This window comes from Furipterus horrens, unplaced genomic scaffold, assembly GCF_987537825.1.
Source record: "Furipterus horrens unplaced genomic scaffold, mFurHor1.1.pri manual_scaffold_10, whole genome shotgun sequence".
Lineage (NCBI taxonomy): Eukaryota > Metazoa > Chordata > Mammalia > Chiroptera > Furipteridae > Furipterus > Furipterus horrens.
In genome coordinates, this window is record NW_028327180.1 from 62,452,495 (window position 1) to 62,475,415 (window position 22,921).

General features: G+C 37.8%; 1 protein-coding gene across 1 annotated transcript; it reads right to left on the bottom strand.

The window, feature by feature from the left end:
• Positions 1 to 2,988: 2,988 nt before the first annotated feature.
• Positions 2,989 to 5,016, bottom strand: LOC150000459 (mRNA cap guanine-N(7) methyltransferase-like). The gene has a single exon (XM_090287910.1). It carries the CDS (start codon positions 4,981 to 4,983, stop codon positions 3,550 to 3,552), a length of 1,434 nt encoding a protein of 477 aa, XP_090144036.1. The 5' UTR covers positions 4,984 to 5,016; the 3' UTR covers positions 2,989 to 3,549.
• Between the last annotated feature and the right edge of the window lie 17,905 nt (positions 5,017 to 22,921).

A 22,921-nucleotide genomic window follows, 5' to 3' on the forward strand; every position in this document is an offset into this window, starting at 1 on the left:
CATACAGTTGTTTTAAGGACCAAAGTGAGTTACATTTAAGTTAGAAAAGTGATTGACTTAAGGTAGGAGCTTAATGTTAGCTGTCAACCTGACTTTATCTGAGGTACATCCCAAAGAAGCAGGGCCCAGGATTTTACGGAGCAGAGGGCTTTAGGGCTGACCGTAAGTTTCCCCAGGCAAGCTGAGAAGAATATTCCTGGGTGTCTCATAGTTGCTCAGTATTGCAGTGAGGAGCGGGCACACATGCTTCAGGGCTAAATGGGACCAGAAGAGGAACTGAGGGCACAAGGTGGAGCTGGCTCTCCCCAGCCCCATATATATCTGCTAAATAAGTCTATCACTAAGTAAGCGTAGCACCCACTGCATCTATTGCCTTCGAAGAATAAGGAATGTTGCTCTGTTACAGGATGCAAAATGAAGAAACTTCTTATGAGGAGTGTAGTATTGGATAAAACAGCAATTACGGAGGTGATGACATCGTATATGCTTCCTAGTTGACCAAAGGGCCAGCAAATGCCACAGGCATTTTAGTACTTTATTTATACTGCCCTGGTCCCAGATCTGGCCTCTATTTTGAAAACCCAGAAACCTTGGCAGTGACTGGTTCATGATACATACAAAGCCCGAGGTAGAAAACAAAGTCATTTTATCAACAGTGAAAAATAATGTCCTACTGAATATTCACGAGAATATTCACACAGGCATTTCTCTCTGAAGGTAGACCTACACAAGCCAAATCTTCATTAGAAGGATACTTAACAACATATCAAAATAGCAATGGCAATAAGCTAATCTGGCTAAAGAATAAATTCCCAAAAGAGCTAAAGGGACTGGAGATCAGGATATCTGACAATGCTTTTTATGCCTCTCCAATGATCAACACGCACCCTGCCTAAAAGTCTGTCTTACGTTGCACACCTCTTCTCTGAGCCCTATTAATGCTATTGCCTAATTTAGACAACAATCATATTTCCTCAATTTCCAAGTTTGGGGAAGAGTTAAAAAGGATTAGTTAATAGAAGTCAGTCTCTAATCAATACCTTCTCTTTCTGAAGGCAAATTTCTTTGGGGAGACACACTAGAACCAGAGGCTTTGTGGGCACAGAAAAAGCAGTTACTACATGCAGGCTTCTTGCTGTCTATAGGTTAAGATACCTCTTTGCAGCTGGAATTGGCCAGTTTTTCCTCTCTGAACACTATGGCTACATAATGACTTTCCTTTAGCATATTCTAGGTCCAAAGAATTCAATTTCAGTGTTCTTGGTTGTACCAGCATATTCCTAGATCAATCCTTCCAATCTCAGGTTGTGTTCTTCCCACAAATGGCTGATTTGATCTTCATTTCTACCTTCATCCTCTGAGAACAAAAAGGGCCTTGCAGTCTCTCCCATGAACCGCTTACATCACTGACCTGAGAGTGAAAAGCTATACTCTTCCCTTCCCTAAGAGTTACAGGTCTTGAATGGAAAATAACCACATATTTAGATTGTGTGTCTGTGTGTGTGCATGGTGGTAGTGGGGAGTCCTACCAACTTTTGCCTTGGTGATGTTGGGCAATGGCCACCTCTTCCTAAGAGTTCTTCTTGAGTCACTGTCCAGACACTTAATTGCAGCAGGGAGTGAAGACCAGAGAAGGCAGTGAGACTAACAGCTCAAAGAAAATGATAACTTCTGGAACTACACATCCTCAGGTGAGGCTCTGCACCTCTCCTGCACACACAACAGCTTACTCAGACCGAAAACCCTGATCCATCCATTTGGGGTCTCCTTTGCTCCTTTCTATCCATGGCCCTAGACTTTCCTTTTCTTCCTGCTTTGTATTACCAACAATTACACCATCCTTTGGGGTGAAAAGAGCAGAAAAGGCCAAAAATGTTTTATTATTTGCTTACAATTAAGTAAGGCCATTAAATGAGAATAGTGATAGAAAATAATAAAGAAGCTTTTCATGTTCTACTGAACTTTCATAATACTTTCTGGTACTTCCTCCAGAACTAAAATGAACCTGGATATGTGATACTAAGAGCTCACCATTTCCACCTCCTCAGCACCATTACAAAAACCTCAGCTAGCTAAGAGCAGCCACCATAATGAGACATACAATTATTTATTTCCCCAAATGACTCATGGCAACCACCATGGCAAAAAGACTTAATTTTTGTAAATTTGTTAACAGTTTGGAGATTGACAGATTGCAAAAGAAACATAAATTAGTTAACCAATGTTTCTTGCTAAAAGACTTGCTACTCCAACACCATGAACAACATATATAAACAAATTGAAAAACTACACTTTTTAAACAAGTACTCAAGATAATTTTAGAAAGGAATGTTTTTAAACATGCTTTAAAGAAATGATTTTTTAAAGAATATGCCAAAAATTCCTCTGCTTTGCTCTTTAGGTTATCCTACATCCAAAAATTGGCAAGTTTTCTAAACAGTGATGTGAGGACAACAGGTCACCTAGCTGTCAGTTTTGGAAGAGTAGGCAAGTGAGAAGCCAGGGCTGATGACTGTAACAGTTTAGAAATGGCGAATACAAATTCTGAATGGTAATGAGATGATGGATCCTACTATGCAAAGTATAATGTTGTAATTGAGGAATCAATACTCCTGCTTCTTTCTGGGATGAAGGGAGTAACAATCTATAGCATGTAGTGACAGTAACCTAGATCTAACATGGGAAAAATTAACTTGAAGTCTGTCAGCTTTTTTGCATAGCCACATCCTCCAACTGCAGTTCCATATCTAAATTCGAGGATAATCTGCAACAGGTTTACATGGAGAGGTTTTCATTATATCTCAAGAAAAAACAAGGGCATTTTTATCCAATGAAAAGAGATAAATCTAATTACATTCTTGAAATCTAGAAAAACTAATTGGTATGGCAGGAAATTCTTCAGCAAAAGCCCCCCAAATCCAAAGCCATTCTATGCTGGCATCCAAAATGTTCTATCCAGTTCCATAATTACATCATATTAGCAAATAAAATAGTAACAATATGTAATAACTGGCTAAAATTCTGGGTAAATAAGTATTATAACCATCTAAAATTTAGTTTTAAATTTTTAACTTTAGTGATACATTTACATTCAATTGTACAGAGATGCAATCCACTTAATCTTGAAAAACACTATATAATAAAACTATGGAAATGAGAGCACACACCTGCAAACCAGTACACTTCCTCATCAATTCTACAACTGTAATAAATTTAATACTGTAAATAGATTGAACAAATCAAAGCACTGTGGAAAGAGTTCAGTGGCTTTAACAAGTCATATAATTTTTATGAGCTAAGAGAGTAGAGGCAAGTGGAATTATTTGAACATTAAAAATAGATTTTTAAAGAGGAAGGTCCCAACTTATTCTTATATACACACACAAAAGTTCATCTGTCACAGACAGCAAATATTAAATGTATACAATGGAGTTTCTGGCAGCATCCTGTACATTTAAAATAATTAAAATAAACAAACAGAAAGTTGTGAAATCTATCTAAAGTAGATCATTCAAATCTGTATAAGATGGAACACAGCTGTTCTGGTGCTTACTGCTGCTTCTCAAATGCAAAAACCAAGTAAATACTTGTAGCTTCCCATTCTGATTTACTTAAGGTTCCCAAAGGTAACCTCACTTGACTATTCTTCATATACTGTGCTGCATGTTCATAGTCATCCACCTTTTCAGAAGCAAGTTTGGAATTCTCGTTTGCAGGATATGTCTCTAGGGCCTGCATTCGTTTTAACAGCATTTTGTTTTCATTGTTCTTAATCTTTTCTTCATAGAATTCCAGAAATGTTTTTTTGTAGACTAGTTTCATATTATACTTCTTCACCATTTCATTTAGCAATGGAAAATAGACCAAGAATTCTGGGACATCTACAACACCCTCCAAGTTGAAGTCATATTTGCAGCCAAATAAAGGATAATCTCCTTTCTTCTGAAATTTCACAGTATATATTTCATTTCCAAATGATTCTGTTTCTGAAGCTTCAAGGCGTCTTATCAGTTCAAAGCTATTGGGAGTAGTACCAATAAAATAGCCTCCAGGGCTAAGTCTCTCACAAGCATTTCTGAGCATCATGTCCGCCTGCTCATAGGACTCAAATGCGTAATGACAGACAAACTGACAACTGCAGATGTCAAAGTGCATTTCCTGGTCACTCAATTTGACAATCAAAAGTTCCTTTGAACAATCAGCAGTTATAAATTCTGCATTGAAAATATATTCATTATCACGACGATTTTTCATGTCCTCATACCGCTGCTGACACTGTTTGACAGAAACATCAGCAATATCAGTACACACTAGTTTGTTAATTCTTCCTTTTTTCCACTTGAGCAAATCTCCACCTTTACCACATCCCAGGTCCAAAACAGTAATGTCACGTTTTTTTTTTTGTCGCAACTTTTCTAAAAATTCCCCAATGAGGACGCTTTTCATCCAATTATTAAAGTTTCTTAGGTAAAAAATACGACTTTGGCTACGCTTCTCCAAACCAACTTCCTTAAGTTCATTGTAGTGAGCAGCCACTGTTGAGCTGTGTCCTTCTTCTAAGTTGCTTTGTTTTTCAGGAACATCCTCAAGTTCTATTTTTCTCTTTTTCTGAGTGCTATCTCCAGGAGAAGGTTCATCTTTTGGAAAATCATCAGTTTCCAGTCTTCTTTTCCTTGAAATGCCTTCATCATCACCAGAACCTTTTTCCTCTGGGACAATTTCAGCAACAAGTTTCCTTTCCTTGGATGGAGTGTCTTCTACACAACTGGAACTCTCTTCTACAAGACCATCTGCAAACTCCATTTTTCTCTTTTTTGGTGTGTCTACTTGCACAGAGGTAGGAGGCTTCTCAAAAAGCCCAGTATCAGAAGAGGTTGTGCTTTCATTAATACTGAATGAAGACTCTGTTTCCGAGTCTATTGATACTTTAGCATCTTCAAGAAAGATCTTTCCACATTCCTTTGCTTTTGCAGATTTTTCCATTTTTGATTACTTGAACAGATGGTAAAATTTCATGAACACTAGTAAAACTGGCCTCCAAATTGTCAAATCCTTATCTTCTTCTCTGCCATTTATTTCTGCGTCTGGAGGAGCAATAGCATCCGCTGACTCCCACCCGTACTGGTCATTTCATTCCGCCCTGAGGGCACCATAAACCCCTCGCGAAGGATACTGAAGGCACAAGGCTGACACAAAGCGAGCTCGTGTTAGGAGCAGGAGTGCCCCTTCCGCCTGGATGGCGGCGGAGAACCCGAACACAGTTTTCATTTTAATGTTCATAGTTTTGATTCTCTTTCTTCTCCTAAACAAGTCCCTTTAACATTTCATATAACAGTGGTTAGATCTAATGAACTCCTTCAGTTTTACTTTGTTCTGGAAGCACTTTCTCTGCCCTTCTGTTCTGAATGACAGCTTCGCTGGATAGAGTAATCGTGGTTGTAGGTTTTTGATTTTCATTACTCTGAATATTTCTTGCCAGTCCCTTCTTGCCTGAAGAGTTTCATTTGAGAAGCCAGCTGATAGTCTTATTGTGACCCCTTTGTATGTAATTCTCTTCTTCTTTCTTGCTGCTTTTAAGATTCTTCTTTATCCTTAATTTTTGACATTTTGGTTATAATGTGTGTTGGTGCGGTTCTACCTGGGTCCTGTTGTTTTGGAACTCTGTGTGCTTCCTGAACCTGGAAGTCTATTTTCTTCCCCAAGTTAGAGAAGTTTTGCTTCATTATCTTTTCACATAATTTTTCAATTTCTAGTTCTTCTTCTTCACCTTCTGGCAACCCTATGATTCAGATGTTGGTCTTCTTATAGCTGTCCCTTAGGTTTTTGAGCCTCTCATCATTTTCTTCACTTTTCGTTTCCTCTTTCTGCACTGGTTAACTGTTTATTTCTTCCCTATGTTTCGATTTGTTGATCTGATCTCTGTTTTTTTTTCCCTCACCAGTAGTTTTGTATGTGTTTTTGTTCATTTCAGCAGGACTAGCCTTCATTCCTTCCCCATCTTGTTTAAGATCTGCTGTCAAGTCTGTAAGCATTTTTATAACCAAAGCTCTGAACTGTGCCTCAGAAAGATTTCCTATCTGCTGAGCTGTTAAATTAGATGTTTGCTGTTTGGTTAGCTGCATTATTAGGATCTCTATCATGATCTGTGCCATCCTGACAGTTTTGTGTTTACCTTCCTGGGTGGGGCTGTCACACCATTCACGAGATAGGGGGCAGAGCCCCTTACACTCGTCAATACTAAGCAACCCTTCTCACCACGCTGAGGCATTTTGTGTGGGGGTGGGGGGTCCAAGATGGATTCTTGCTGTTTACTCTCCGCTGAGAGATGGAGAGCTTCTTCCTCTGTCCCCACACCCTCCAGCATTCATAGTCTTAGGCAATGGGGGGTCTGCCTTCCCTGGTGTTGGAATTGTGAGCTGACAGGTCTGGTCTGAAGCCAGGAGTTCTCCAAAGGTGTTTCTCGCCTCCCCTTAAATACGAGTGTCTGTGCTTGCCACCGTCATGCCACCATCACCACAGCTGCTTCAGCCAGCACAGCTTGACCTCTCCACAATGGCTTCGCCCCTTCTACCTATTTGGACGAGCACCACTTCTTTATAACTTCTTACATTGGGCTTCCATGTAGCTTTATTTTCTGGAAATTCTGGTTATTTCTGGTTTTGTGGTAGTTGTATTCCTTCTTAGTTGTGGGGGGAAATGGAGCATGTCAATCTAGGCCTCCATCTTGGCCAGAAGTATCAACACACAGTTTTTTGAAGATTTTACTCCAATAATGCGTTGTAATAATACACAGGAAATAAAATGCCCCACAAATATAATATACAGGATAAAATCTCACTCATCACTTAGATAACAGTGTTGTATGCTAATGATGTAGAGTATTAGTACAATCATATTTTTTAAATTATGATAAAATTTCAGATTATTATCCTGATATGCTTTAAAAGCTTTGAAAGGTAATCTACCATAGCTTTTTAAAGAAGCAATACACTTAATGAATAAATAAAGTTCAGACTGAAAGGGTTAATGTAAAGGCCATGGTGTATGTTTTTCAAAGCTTAAAAATATATATACGAGGTCTGTCCAGAAAAAGTCCAGCCATTTTTAATATAACAAGAATGGTTTGCACAACATTGATGTAACCTAGCAGCCAAGGCAAGTGGACTGGAATAGACATGTGTGAACAGTGACAACCTCACTGTACTAGTAGTCAGTGGGGGCATAGATACTGTTGAGTGAGCATGTGTACTGTGTGGCTGTCACATTCAAAATGACTAATCAAATAGAGCAACAAATCTACATCAAATTTTGCATTAAGCTTGAACATTCCTCTGCAGAAACTATTCGGATGATTGGAAGGCTTTCAGGGATGATGCAATGAGTGCAACACAAATAAAATGGGCAAGAATCTGTTGAAAGTGGTCCACGTTCTGGAAGGCCTGTAACAAACAGAATACCTGAGAATGTGGAACATATACGAACTTCAATCAACAAACATTGGCAACTGACAGTGAGAGAACTGGGAACTAATCTGGGGATTCCAAAAACCAGTGTGTCCAAGACTGATGCAGGATCTTGGCACGAAACGTATTGTGGCAAAATTCATTCTGCAGCTTCTGATACCAGAGCAGAAGAAACATTGTGCTGCAGTTGGGAGAACTGTGTGAGGTCCCAAGGTGCCCACTTTGAAGGGGACTGAGGCATCATTGTTGTATGTAAAATGATTCTTATATCTTGTATCTTCTTTTAAAAAGCCTCTATTTTTCATAGTACATGGCTGGATACTTTCTGGGCAGACCTCATATGTCTTTCTACATTTTTATTTTCTTACAGAAGCTCAGCATTGTATTTTGCAAACTAGTAATTGATAAACACTTTATTATTGGCCTCACACAACTTGGCTTTACAGATTGCATCCTTTCTAATAAGCCACATGAGACTTGCATATGTGTATTAAAATATATTTCATACAAACTCTAACAGGAAAGCTGGAAGGCTACGTTCACCTAAGGCAAAGCAGACTGAGGACAAGTAGGACCAGAATATAGCCAAGAGTAGAAAAAGATACTTCCTAATGCCACATGAGTATGAAGAAATGAAGATCCTAAAAGGGCATGCACCTAATAACAGGGATTCAAAAACAGACTAAAAAAGAGACATGATGAATCCCACAGTTATACCTTGGCTTTCTGTACAAAACTCTCACTAACAGATAGGTTAAGAAGACCAAAGATTAAAGCTATGGAAGACCTAAACAACACAATCTACCAACTTTTCCTAATTGACAACCATATAAAATACCACACCCAGCAACAGTAGAATGCATAGCCATTTCAACTGCATGCAAAAAGTTCACAAAGAAAAACCATATTATGGTCCATAAAACAACTTTCAATAAATTTAAGAAAACTTAAATCATACTGGCCCAAATGGAATTAAATGGAATTAAATTAGAATTCAGTAACAAAGCTATACTAAAAAAAAGGAAATAAAATGAAAAAAATGTATTTCTAAATAATCCATGGGCCAAAAAATCAATAAGGAAATTATAAAATATGTTTAACTAAATGAAAATAAAAATATATGTTAATATATCATAGACTATGGGGTAAAAACCATGATGTTAAAAGTTCTGAAGTTTATAAAATTCCACATGAAAATATAATATTGATAAGTCTCAAAAAAAGAGAAAGATAACATGTTCAGTAAATTTTTAATGACCTATATTAATTAAAAAAAAAAGACTATTGTCAACTGACAATACCCCAAAAAGCAAAAATATTTTAAAAATCCATTTTGGGGTTGTCTTCATACTGGTTTCTGAATTTGATTCTATTAAAAAAACATTTCCTACCTCAAAGTCATACAGTAATTATCTTCTATTTTCTTCTAATAATTTTAATGTCTAAAAATATCTTTTCTGCCTTTCTTCACTCTCTCATTCTAGGACTATTATTATGTAAATGTTTGCAGTCTTTCAATTTAGCTTTTCTTTTTAATTAATTATATACTTTTCATCTCTTAAGGTTCTTCTACTATATTTCTTATGAATCTTTCTACTCTATTTCATGCATTCTTCAGTGCCATCTGCAAACTCACAAATCTCTGTGGCTAGTGTAGAGTCTTTTGCATGTATTGGCTTTTCATTTCAAAAGATGTAAGTATAGATGATATTCATTTTGAGGATTTTCCAATGATTGCTCTATTATTGTTTAATTTTTCCCTGTTTTTTCTATAATTTTTTATTGGTTTTATGTTTATACTTCCTCCCTTAAATTTTTTCAGATTTTAAAAAATAATTTAAGGACATCTTCAGTCTTGTGCCACTGTTTATATTTTATTTTATTAGACAGTAGTTCATGCTGAAGTGTACAATTTATTTTCTCTCTCAGAGTTACCCCTGAATTAAGTGGGCTACTTTTAAGTTAAACATAAAAAAATAGCTGTGAAATTAGGGATCACTTTGTACAGTATATAACTGCCTAATCACTATGCTATACACCTGAAACCAATACAAAATAATATTGAAAACCATGAACAGCAGAGTACACAAGCTCCCCAGATCCGAAGCTGATATATATCAACTTCAGCTTATGCAATTTAATTTATAAATAATGCTGCTTTAAATAAAACTTCTTCATTTTTAAAAAATAGCTATAAAGTCAGTGAAACCTGACTAAACATCTTGATCAGCATTCACCTAACTGATAAAAAACAAAGAAAAGCACTCTGAAAACTGTACCACTTGCTGGGATGGGATAGCCCTCTCAAGAAGAAAGAAATAAAAGCACAATGGTTTCTGTGTAACAAAGTTCTGGAAGACTACACCTCAAGGCTGAGTTGTGAGTCTGCCAGTAAAGGAACCACCTCCGATGAACCATTCCTGTACTTTGTATCATCCCTCCCCATCACTGTGATAGCTGTGTTTATTATTTTTTCCCAAAGTAGAAAAAGGTGTCCTCCATAGCCCTGATTGTGAAATCCTTCCCTGACTTGGCAGGAACAGCTAGTAGGAGACTTTGGATCCTGGCCAACAGTCGGGGGAAACAACCAGACAGTGCCCCTGACAAGGCTAGATTGAACAGTCTGATGAGGTAGAGAGAGTCCCCCAAAACTGAACCACCACAGACCTTACCATTGTTTCTGTGAGCCAGATCAGTCTGCTATTTTAAGGCTTTATATGCACCAATGGCACATTTCAAATAGTTGGTTTTACATTGTTTTAGATGGAAGAATTTTAGAAGCTTGTATCACCAGGTGATTCCTTTCTTTGAATGGAGCCAGTATAATTATGAAGATTGCATTTGCCATGCTTTAAAATTAATATATTTTGTTTACATATGTATAGGAACTAACTTTTGGGTCTAATTATGAAAGATTTCATTATTAAAATTTTACCACCTGGCAAGTCAAGAAATAGTCCACTCCCTGAGTTAGACTGAGCAAAGTAGCTTGAAATATCAGTTACAATGAGTTATGGAACAAGTTTGAGCTCATTTGACAGTTGCCTAAGACTCTGCTTCTGCAATGGGTTTTTAATAAGGAACTATTTATTCTCTGCCTGCCAGCCAAATCATTTTATTTTCATTGAGAAATTAAACCATCAACATACATGTTTTAAACATATGTAAAATAGCCACATGATGCTTATATATGCATTTACTGCTCACAGTTTATTGCACAACACAATACCACAGCCTAAAAAGATCAAACGAACACCACTATTGCAACTATTCAACAATATAAGAGGAAAAGTTAAACCTTGCTTTCTGTGACTACCTACCTCATCATCTCTTTCTCATGCTGTTGTGACCCATTTACTATGATATTCTTTTATGTGTATAAAAAAAATTCACCTTTCAATTGCCATTTGAATGGGGGGTGGGAGTAAGGAGATGTTATCTGTTAATGAACTGCCAATCAAGATCCTTTGCTCCATCTAATTCAGGGAGTGGGCTGCTTGCTCCACTCGCCAGATGGTGAAACTTTACTTCAATGATGAAATCTGTCAGAATTAGAATTCACAGAGTATATTCAAAACAGAAGCCCAGTGGGGCAGCCCGTCATGATTCTGTCCTGGCCAGGGTTGTAGATTTCAAGTTATGTTTTCCTCCTCATTTTTTTTCTGTATTTGATATGATTGTGGGTTGTACCACATTCATGGCTGATCTATGATGATTAAAATTAGCAAGTGCTGGCTAAAAATTTCCTCTCATGTATTTGTATACTTTTTATTCCAGGTAATGCCTTACTAATCTGTATCCACACCTACTGAACCTTTATGCTAAACACAGCCAGTATTATCTCCTTTAATCCTCACAACTTCCAGATGAAATTTTTTAAGTGTAGCTTTGGGAAATCAAACAACTCACCCAAGTTCATGAATACAATAGTAACTGGTTGAATTGTGACTGATATACAGATCGGTTTATTCCAGCAGAGCTCTGCACTTAGAGACAGGCTAGAAATGCAGTTCTGTGAATTCTTAGACTAACAATCTGAGACTCCCTCAAGACAGTTTTGTGTAGTGATTTAGAGTACAGTTTCCTCCTAGCCACATGCAGGGCATTGACTGTAATGGGATCCTGATTGAAGCAAACTGGATGTAAGTTCTGTTTAGAGGAAAAACATGGAAATTGGAGTATAAACTGGATATAAGATAATGTTAACAAATTACTTTCTTAGGTGGGTCATGGTATTGTGGGCATGTAAGATGCTATTCTCAGGAAATGCCTGCTGAAGTAAATAAAGGTGAAAGGTCACATTGTCAAAAATTACACATGTTCACAAAATTTTCAAGTGCACGGATATACAGACATATAGAGGATGCAAATACTGTAAAATGTTAACAAGTGGTGAGTAAGCAGGCATTTATTATATACTGTTTTCTATGTTCTGTATGTATGAAATATTCCACAATAAAAAGTTGAGCAAAAAAATTAAAAAAGAAGGAGGGAGAGAGAAAGAAAAGAAGAAAGGAGGAAAGGAAAGAAGGAAGAAAGGATTCTGTCCCTAGAGTCATACTCTCTGAGCTTGAGTCCTTCAGTACCTTTCTATCTTGTTGTCTTACACTTATGGGCTTTATTTCCTCATTTGGAAAATGCTGATAATAGTAGAAACTACTTTATGAAGAGTCTGGAACTTATGTATCTTGTTATTTTTCAGCATTCCCAAATTATTTGCAGTATGTGATTATCCATAAATCCCATATATTTTGCTATGTATTATCTGGAATCCTTTTGGGAAACAATCTAGAGAGACCCTTAAAAACCAAAGTTAAATTAGTAACAATGACCATCAAAAGATTTTGTTTTTCTTTAATTATGTAAGAACCTTGAAAGTAAGTGGTTATTTTTTTCTTTTTCTTTTTGTATTTTTCCCACTACCATTTAAATGCCTTATACACCCCTCCCCCCTGCAATCACCACACTGTTGTCCATGCTTGTGAGCCCTTTTTCCTTTTGCTCAATCCCTCTGCCCCCTAACCACCCCCCACCTTAGTTGTCATCCTGCTCTCCATCTGTGAATCTGTCCCCATTTTCCTGTTTAGTTCAGTTTGTTCATTAGATTCCATGTATAAGTGAAATCATAATGTACTTGTCTTCCTCTGCCTGGCTTATTTCACTTAGCATAATGCTCTCCAAATCCACCCATGCTGTTGCAAAGGGTAAAATTTTTCTTCTTTTTTACAGTTGAGTAGTATTCCATTGTGTAAATGCCCCATAGTTGTGTTATCCCCTCATCTACTGGTGACACTTGGGCTGCTTCCATATCTTAGTGACTATAAATAATGCTGCAACGAACATAGGGGCGCTTATGTTCTTTCAAATTAGTGTTTTGGGTTTCTTTGGATATATTTCCAAAAGCGGGATTGCTAGGTCAAAATGCAGATCCATTTTTAATTTTTTGAGGAAATGCTATATTGCTTTCCACAGTGGCTGCACCGATTTGCATTCCCACCAACAGTGCAAAAGGGTTTCCCTTTCTCCACATCCTCGCCAGCACTTGTTTCATTCTACTGGGTGTAAAATTCAATAATTTTGCCTGCAGTTTTTAAATACTATATATATATATATATATATATATATATATATATATATATATATATTCATTTACATATAAAACTTGGATTTTAAAAATGCTCTTTACTTCTGATGAGAAAAAAAATTATAAACCAGACAGGTAATTCATGCATAGTTCTGAAGATGATAATGATGGTGATTTAAGCTCAGTGTAAAACATGAACACTGGATGATGCCTTTGAGTGTTCAGAAGTGTAACTGATGGAACTGAGTAATATCAAATTAACTCAGAAGCTAAAATAAACAAATTAATAATTTATACAACCTAATATAGCATTCTTCCATCTTTCTAATTGATAAAGCAGTCTAACCTTTTTCAAAATTTAATGGCACATTGTTTAAAAATAAAAACCCTAAATGTCAATAATTATTGCCAAAGTTAAGACTCGTAGCAAGTACTTGTTTGCTACTCTCCTAACATTCTTTTCCTCCTTCAGGTCTTCTTCCTCCTCAGAAATCTCTTGATTCCTCTGTGGAGACCACAGATTCTGGAAAGGTTGACTCCAGCCCAGCTCCAAAGCTAATAGAAGCCAATCAGCAAATCTCATATCACAGTGATGGGATGAAGGCTGTGCATGTGTCTAAGACAGTTCAGGTGGAAAGAATGTCTAGGATTTGCTGTGTGTGCAAAGAAAGCTGTTACTGACGTTTTTGTTAACTAAATAGCACAGGGAGCTGCGGGAAGCCATCTTGGATTCCCAGAAGTAGTCAGCCAGAAGCACAGAGCTGGAAAGAAACAGAGTCTTAGACAACAAGGTGGTGATTCCTAATTAGCCTCATCTCCAACCAGCTCTAACTCTGGATATTTTCTTTACAAAAGAAAAAATTGTAAGGGAAGGGTTTAGTCAAAGAACGTGTATAAATGACTCATGGATACAAACAACGGGGAGGGATATGATTGCGGGAGAGGGGGTGGGCTCGGTGGGGGAGAGAAATGGGGGAAAAAATGGGACAACTGTAACTGAAAAGCCAAAAATAAAAAATAAATAAATAAATGAAAAGAAAAAATTAAGAAGTTTGTTGTTTCCTCTAGTGGAGTCTAATTTGTTATTTGAAACTCAAAGCATTCTTGCTAACACGTGTTATTGGGTATCCTCCATGCTGCGGGAGCCAGCATAAGTCACATAGCTTTGGCATCCTGCGCAGTCCATGCAATTATGAAAATCAGAGTGTTATTGAACCTCATCCTTATGTGCAAACTCTTTGCAAATTCAAGGGTTCAGGAGTAAACAAATCACTCTAAGGAAAACAGTTTATTTTCAATCTATAATTTGAAAATTTACAAACACCAAAGTTTATGATTAAAAAATAAATATTATTCCAATGGTATGCCGCCATCTGCATTGCTGCTTGTACTCATTCCCCTTTTGGTTTTGATTTTGCATTTTTCAAACCAATATTAACACAGGAGATGAGCTTTTGCATAAACCTCTAATCAGAATTATGTGAACCAGTGTTTGTTTTAGCAAGTGCTTAACTGCTGTTTGAGTTGGCATTATAATTAAGTGATTGAACCAAAGACATCAAAGGCTGGTCTTGGATACAAAATTCTAGCTGTATCCCTAGCTGTGCACCTAGCTGTGTGTCTGAATTCACATTTGACATCTTGAAGTGGAGAGCTGCCTAAGTTTTCAGTCCCTAATTCTGTTTCTGCTCAGACTTAAATCGCCTTTAAATCTGTAACTGTCTCCTTTAAATCTGCTCACAGGCTGATGCAGAAAACAGTTTCCTGAGACTTGGCTCAGAACCATTAGGATTGGAGTACTAGTGGTGTGATAATTGATAAAACCAAAAGTGGTTGAACTGGATGTTACTTCACTTACTTGAGCATGGGCATCCTGTGATGACTTCCTAGGAGTTCAAAGGCATTTTTGTTTCCTAAGCTGAAAACAGCCTCATTGAAATATCTTTTATCTTTTTAAATTCCTCTCTCAGACCCACCCCCAACTTCCAGCACTTTTCCACCCCCTTAAGACTTAACTCAGCCTATTATCTGTCCTGCAGCTCTCCGTGCTATGCAATAAATGTGATGGCAACTCTGAGTCCTTTCCAGCCCTCCTTGGCTTCAGATTATGGGGGGAGGGAGAGGGCGGGGGAAATGAAGATTAGACTGACCACTTAACAGATACACAGGAGCCAAAATCCACAGAAGAAGAGATAAAACAAAATAATGACTCACAGTGGCATCCACTTTCCAGTTTGGCCAGGAATCATAACCCATCTCTGGCATCGTTACCAGGTTGCAACCTTATTTAGAGAATATGCTCTGAGGTTTTGGGGTTGTTGTTTTTTTCCATTTTAGGGTCTCTTTGTTTTTAATATGTGTTCAGCTACATCATTGTTCACTGAAGCATCATAAGTAAACTCTCATTTTGGATTCTAAGTTAAACAGGCCACTTGCGGGTACTGTGCAATCAAGCCAACAGAAAAAGAAGCAGCAGAGAGAGGCACAGTCTCGTTCACAGCCTGCATCGACAGAAGGGCTTCTGGAGAATGGATTGCTGTGTGTGACTGGGATCTTTGCAATGAACTGTCCTGAGAAAGAAGTAAGAAGAGAAGCAAGGAGACTATTGCAGTGACTTTTCTGAAAAGTCACTAATGAAAATAAAACTTTTAAAAACAATTAAATCACTTTTTGTGGTTTTATTTTGCCTCTATTTATCTGTGCTCCTCTGTGGATAATATGTATGTATGTATTACTCAGCTTGATATCTTGAGCTTCAAGTGTGAAACTGCTATTTACCTTAAAACTAAAATAAAGCATTCAATTATTATTAACTGGAATTGAGTTAATAACATTTTTATAAGTGTATAAAAAGATTAACTTGTTACTTTTTATTTTAGGGTCTCCATTCATTCCATAAATATTTACTATAGGTCAGTTCTGTGCCAGATTTTATATTGAGTATATAAACTAAGTGTACTTTCCTAGCGTTGACTCACCTGAAGCCAAGCTGTATTGACTCCGTCTTTCCCTTGGACCCTTCAGCTGTGAAGAGAGGGGGGGTCTGCTGCATGGGCAACAGCAGACCCTCCATATCACCCTGCCCAGGCTCTATAGCTTCAGCTCCACTGGAGAGGACACTCCAGCATCATCGCAAGATGTCGATTCAACACGGGAGGAGACAGATACCGTGTCACTCCCGAGTCGGACTGCACAGCCATTCTCGGCGGTGCAGATAGACTCTTAAGAAGCTACACCATCATCTCTCGAGACGGACGACTGCCGACGACGATTGGGATATGACACTCTCACAAAGTGTTTTTTAAAAGTATTTATTCAAGTTGGGCGAGTATATTCCTAAATTGCTGAATTAGAAAACAATGTCTCAAAAATGTAGAGTGATACACAGAATGTTAGGAAATTGGCTGGGAACTCTGGTTTTCTGATTTTCATAACAGTATCACATTTGGGTGGGAGAGCCACCATAAATATTGGTGAAAAGAAGGTAAATATAGCATGTAAATATATGTCAAAATAATGGGATCAAAAATTACATCATTGTATAAGTTTTCCCTCTCTTTTCCTTGCACAGCGAATATGTTTTTCTGTGGACAGGGCTCAGTTCTTGATGCTTCATCTTCAGGGCACACCAGCAGGGACCCAACTGCAGGAGAGGCCATGAGAATGGAGATCAGACTGAGGGAAGACGAGGAGAAAAGATTTCTGAGCAGCTGCTGAATTGCAAAGAAGCGCTCCCCAAATGGGGTTTTCAAGAACACTCCATGTGACAGGCAGCATGAAACCGCTCTGGCTCCCACTCTAACAGAAGCCCCAAATACAGGTCTGTATTTTCAAGACTGCAAGAGATGCATATTTCCTCTGAGGTGACACCACTTAAGAGATGAATCCTCATGAGGCCATGGGTTCTAATTGAGTATTAGGAAAAGATGAGAAGATTATGCAACATAGTATTAGCTAGAGGTCGTTATGCACTGGAGCCCAAACATCAGCTCCCATGCCCTGAGGGTCAGCCATTGCTCCTGGAAATGCCAGGCCTTCCTCCAGTTCACACAAGACCCACACACACAAGCTGGTTTCCAAGAAGCCAGCTCTGCCATGTGTTATCTCTGCGACACTTGCTCTGGTCCAGTTTGTTTATAATTTTATTAAATGTATTAGAGTGACATTGGATAATAAGATTATATGTTTCCACTGTACAATTTTATGACACATCATCTGTAGATTACATTGTGTGTTCACCACCCAAAGTTAGGTCTCCTTCCGTCACCTTATATTTGATCCCCCTTCATCCTCTTCTGCCTCCCCCCATTTCCCCTTTCCCTCTTGTAACCACCATACTGTTGTATGTGTGTGAGTTTTGGATGCTTGATCCTGAATCTAGGTTTCAGATCTGACACTATTTTTCAGATTTATGGGCTCATAGTACTTGCTCAGCACCATTTCCCCAGATCTGAGTGATTATTGTCTTAGACTTAAATTTCTCCCAGCCACTCCAAGAGCCTAGGGGCTCCCTAAATCATCCTAGTAGTTGAAGGGCAAGAATTGGGGGACATGCTATAGTTGAGGGGATACTTTCCTACATTACATTGGATAATTCTGGAAAAACGAGATTCTATGCAATTACTGAACAATTCCAAACCACTGTCTTTTACCACTTTCCATGTATTATGAAGCAACAATAATTTCCCTCAGATAAACTGTGTGTTAAATCAAAGCTTGTGAAAAGTATATGATAATTATGGTTGCTACAACACCAAGCCAAACTTTAATGCAGCAAGCTTTGGGAAAATATTCCAATCCAGTGAACTTTCCACCTACTACGTAAGGACCTTATACATAAACATGAAATTTTCTATTTACTTTTGGTTTTCTGTTTAAATTACTTTGGCTCCTTTTCTCTGGTTGAATTCTCTGTATCAGGGCATGAATAGTAGTTTCTGATACCTCTGACAATTTCCAGAAAAGTGGTCCCTAATTTGTAGAATTACATTCTCAACTCAAGAACATTCGTGTGCCTCACTAACTTCACATTTTCTCTTATGTCTCAGAGACATTTCAGATTTAAGTTTTCCAGATCTGGCCTCTACATTTTTACCCCAAAGTAAATCTAAGTAAATGGTGCCCCCAGTGATCCATTAATACAGTCAGAAAGTCATGTTCTCTTTACTTGTCACTGACATAAAAAGGCTTAATGTTACTTCTAAAATGTATATAAAATCATCCACTTTTCCCAATCACCCCTCTAATTCCAATGACCATTGTCTACATCCTAGAGTGTGTAATAGTCTCCTTTGCCATCTGTCCTGTTCTGTGTACTATCGCCTCCCTCCCTCCAATCCATTATCCACATAGCAGCATGGGTGATCTTAAAATTTAATGACCTTCCCTGCTGGAACCCTTTTTTCCTTCCCTGTTCCACATAGGATATAATCCAAATCTTAAACATGGTCAGCAAAGTCCTAAACAAACTGCCCCAGTAATCTTTCCATCCTCATTTCATAATATGTGCTTAGTAGCTTGCCAGAATCCACCACACTGATTTTCTTTCACTTATTTGAAAGCACTGGGCACTCTCCCTCTTAGCGTCCTTAGTTCTTGCTGTTCCTTCTGCCTGGCACGTTCACTATTTTACCAGACTAACTTAAAACACCACTTCCTGCCCCTATGTACTGTCTCGGCCTTTTTAATATTTGTGATTAGTAATTCTTCCCTAAGGATATTCTCTGGCTATCAGAGGCTACTCCCTCAGCCCAGGCTAGAGACAGATCACAAGTACCAGGGAACTAAGGCTTTCCTTCCTCATTCGGGGAGCAACCTTCAACCAGTGACTGATGGGAACTGGACCGCCCCCAGCATCCCCTCCCCTAGCTGGAATGAGAGGTGCCCCACACTCCCTCTCAGCACTCCCCTGGAGGGATTCAGCTTGAGTTGCCCAAGTGGTAACCTGTTCAATGGCAAGTCTTTGAATGCTTCCTCTGTTTCTGTTTCAGGTCTGCTGTCTCTCACCAGCATGCCTCCCTTCATCCCTGCCTCAGGTCGCCTCCTGGAGAACTCTGACTTAAGGCACAGGACATTTCATCTCAAAGACAGAATCTTTTCTTTAACTTAGTCATATGTACAGAAAGCATGGCTAGGAAAAATTTCACTCATTTTGATCAAAAAGAAAACAATCAACAATTTTAGAATTATTCAGTAGTAATTTCCATGTAATCTGAAGTTATTCATTTCTGTGTGTGAATAATACATATATATATCTATTGTTAAATGTATGACTTTTAATAATCTAATTATTTAGTTATTCACGTGTGAAATAAAAGTGTTTTATGAGTTAACTAGAACTACTTTATCTAATTATTGGTTGTATATATGTGTGAGCAGTTTGCATGAAATACCCATGTGACTATTTACGTGGAGAATTTTTTTAAGAATATTATTTTGAGGCCTGGCTGGTGTGGCTCAGTGGATTGAACACCAGCCTGTGAACCAAAGGGTCACTGGTTCAATTTCCAGTCAGGGCACATGCCTGGGCTGTGGGCCAGGTCCCCATTTGGGGGCATTTAAGAGGCAACCATACATTGATGTTCTCCCTCTTTTTCTCCCTCCGTTCCTCTCTCTCTCTAAAATTAAATAAATAAAATCTTTAGGAAAAAAGAATATTATCTTGATTATTTCACATTAGGGAAACAAAGTTTGAAAGTCATACTAAACACACTTTTAGTAAGAATATACTACATTAAATAATCAAGTTAGATATTGAACTAGAGTACCAGGTGGCCAACCAAGTGATTTGAAGGCTGGTATTACTAGAGTTTGTCTCCCTAAGTAACAGAAAGCATTTGAGTCAAGTTCAGAGGCAGCAGCTAGCTGCAGAGGAACTACTTGAGCAGAAGGGGCCAAAATGCTGTCAGTGTGCGTGTTCGTGGCTGTTACTCACACCTTCCCTTAACAGGCAGGCTGGTCTCCAAAAATGCTTCTAGGTCAACCTTTATTGCAAGCAGGAGACTCTGCGTTTCTAACACTCATCCTCAGAAGCTTATTGACAGTGGAGAACCTGGGTGTAGTCGCTTGTAAATGAATTAGTGATACAAGCAGAATTAATGGGTTATTCTTTAATACAGGGTTATTAAGGAGTTTTCTATGGGGCTATAAAGGGAGCCTGCATTCCACGAAGACTATATTTTACTGCCAATTGTATTTCTAATTAAATATCTATTATTAGAGATGTACTACTTTGCCTTAGGGTTCTCCTTCTTCTCAAAGAGCATACTTTTACCCTCCTTCTACCCAAGGCCAAATATTGGAAAGCTTATACATGGCAAGACAGTAGGGGAAGAAACTCTGGTATGTGTGTTGTGCTTTCTTGCTAATCCCTAGTGCTCTGTGCTGATCCCCAGTGCTCTGTACTGATCCAGTGCTCTGTGCTGAACCCATGCCCTGTGCTAATCTCTAGTGCTCTGTACTGATCTCCAGTGCTGTATATGATACATACAGTTCTTGAGCTTCATGATTGAGATCTGTGTAGCTCATCTGTCTGGTCTCTTGGACTGTCATACCAGCACACGTGATGAAGTTTGTAGTCCATAAAATTTGCATCTCATGACCATCTCCTCATTTCAGATACAAACTTCAATTGTTTCATTGGTTGTGTTAGCACTATCATGTCTCACAAAACACATGAAAAATCCTGGGCCTGGCACACATTCTGTAGGCTGTGGGCATCAGGGCTCTTTCTCAAGCCCATGCTTATAGACACTGCCATCTGCCCTCACTCTTCTTCGCCCACACCATGTTGAACATGATTGTGAAGCGCAGCATCAGGTGAACATTCTTAGCCTTCCTCAGCTTCCCCAGGGTTTCTCTCCTGGTATTTATCTCTCTACTTGCTCCTAGCCCCTCTTTTACTCTTCTTCTCTAAGGTGAACTCCCCATATGGAATAGCCTTTGTTTACACTATACTTTGACTTATTGTTAAACACTATACTTATTCAAGGGTTGTTTTTTCAAGTATAAATAAAATTCAAAGATCTTTTGGGAAATCAAAGTAAGAGCATGGTCTCTTTATGTTTGCTAATTGCAATAAAGCCACAAATGACTAGACTGACAGATATCTCTGAGTAAGAAAAAGATCAATTCAAGAAAACAAAAACAAAAGCCTATTTCTATATTTTAAGTGTTATTTGTATTATTTTAACAACAAATGGCACAAAGATTCATACTGCTATAACCCCACCTAGATTTTTAAGGGAGTGGCGGGATTGAGTGAAAGAAGAAAAAGGAAAGAACTCATGGGCAGGGACAACAGTGTAGTGATTGAAGGGTGAGAGGGTGGTGGAAGAGGGTATGGGGGGATAAATGGTGATGAAAAACAAAATTACAAATGAGATGATGGACCTTCCCTTATGTCATAGAGCACCTCAGTAGTAAAGCAAAGATTGTCATCTCTATTAATTACTAAAAGTAATTCACTTCTATAAAGGAGAATCTGCTAGAGAAATTTTAGTTTTAAAAAACAGCAAGAATTAATAATCCTTAGCCATAGTCAATTACAAGACAGACTATTAGTTTGGGTGGATGATATGGTTTGGAAAGGTGAAACATGTGTCATTTTATTATTAATAGCACATCCAACTGTTAAGAAAGTTGGGAATAAATTGCAATGGTTATCCACTAAAAAAATTTGTAAGAGCAATGTTAAAGATGGGGGAACAGGCTGAAATAAAAACCTAAAGTAATTTATAGTATTACTCAATAAATGCATTTCTTATGAACTTGTGGAGTGTGATCACATCAAAAAAATTATACCACCTCTCTAGGAAATATTGTCTTCCCTTGACCAAACAAGGATTTTATCCTTCCTGTTACTAGTTAACCTTACTCCTCAAACAGACAAGAAATATAGGAACCAAATAAAGATGATCTTCTATATCCATTTTAATTACAAAAACATACATTTTGATATGAATTTCTATCTCATACTCATTTAAGGCCTTATGAATTTTGAATTTCGCCTCAAATCAAATAACTCAAGAAGAATGGCTCTTTTTATTAAACAATAAAAGAGTATCATGTTTCTTATAATGTCAAAAACAAAAAGCCATCCATCAGGCACTGATGAAAAACAGATCACAGAGTCCTTTTAATCATGTCATCTAAAAAAAGTCTTTACTTTCTTGTTACATCAAAACTATAAAATGATTTTATAAAAGCCAAATGCATGTGCTCCACAATAAAAGCTACCACATTATCATGCCTCCAAGTAACTTAAGCAAAATGCTTTTCAAATTATGCTTATAAATTCTCATTTACCTTTCTAAATTAAATCTTACTTGAAGTACGTGCACCAAACATAAAAGTTGGTTAGAGTACTGCCTGATATTTCAAGAAATTTAATTGAATTTCATTGATACTATACCCTGAGACTGAACAGGCACCTAATATTTCTATTTTTATTGTCTTTTTCTGGTTAACTTTTTGAAGGCATGTCTACAGAAAAATACACTTGTGTTATTTTTAATGAAAATAGTAGAAGGGGCCTGGTACGCTATGAGTACAGAAGACTTCATTCTAAAGTAATTATTCCTGGGTGGGGTTCAGAGCAGTCAAATAGAATCTTTCTTCATTTAGCATTTTTAAGACAATGAATAACATAGGCAACCTTAGATTGTCATGGGGTATTCAGGTAAACTGATTTTCACGGGCTAGTAGACAGTTTATAGAAAAAAGACCAATTATATCAATTGTGTCTAACTGTTCTAGTTGTACCTTTAAAACCATCTGTATGTGGAATAACCATGTACAACACCAAAGCAACAATGAGAGATGATACATCTCATCATGCTCTCCTTTTTTCTTTTCACATAAAATTGGGGCATAC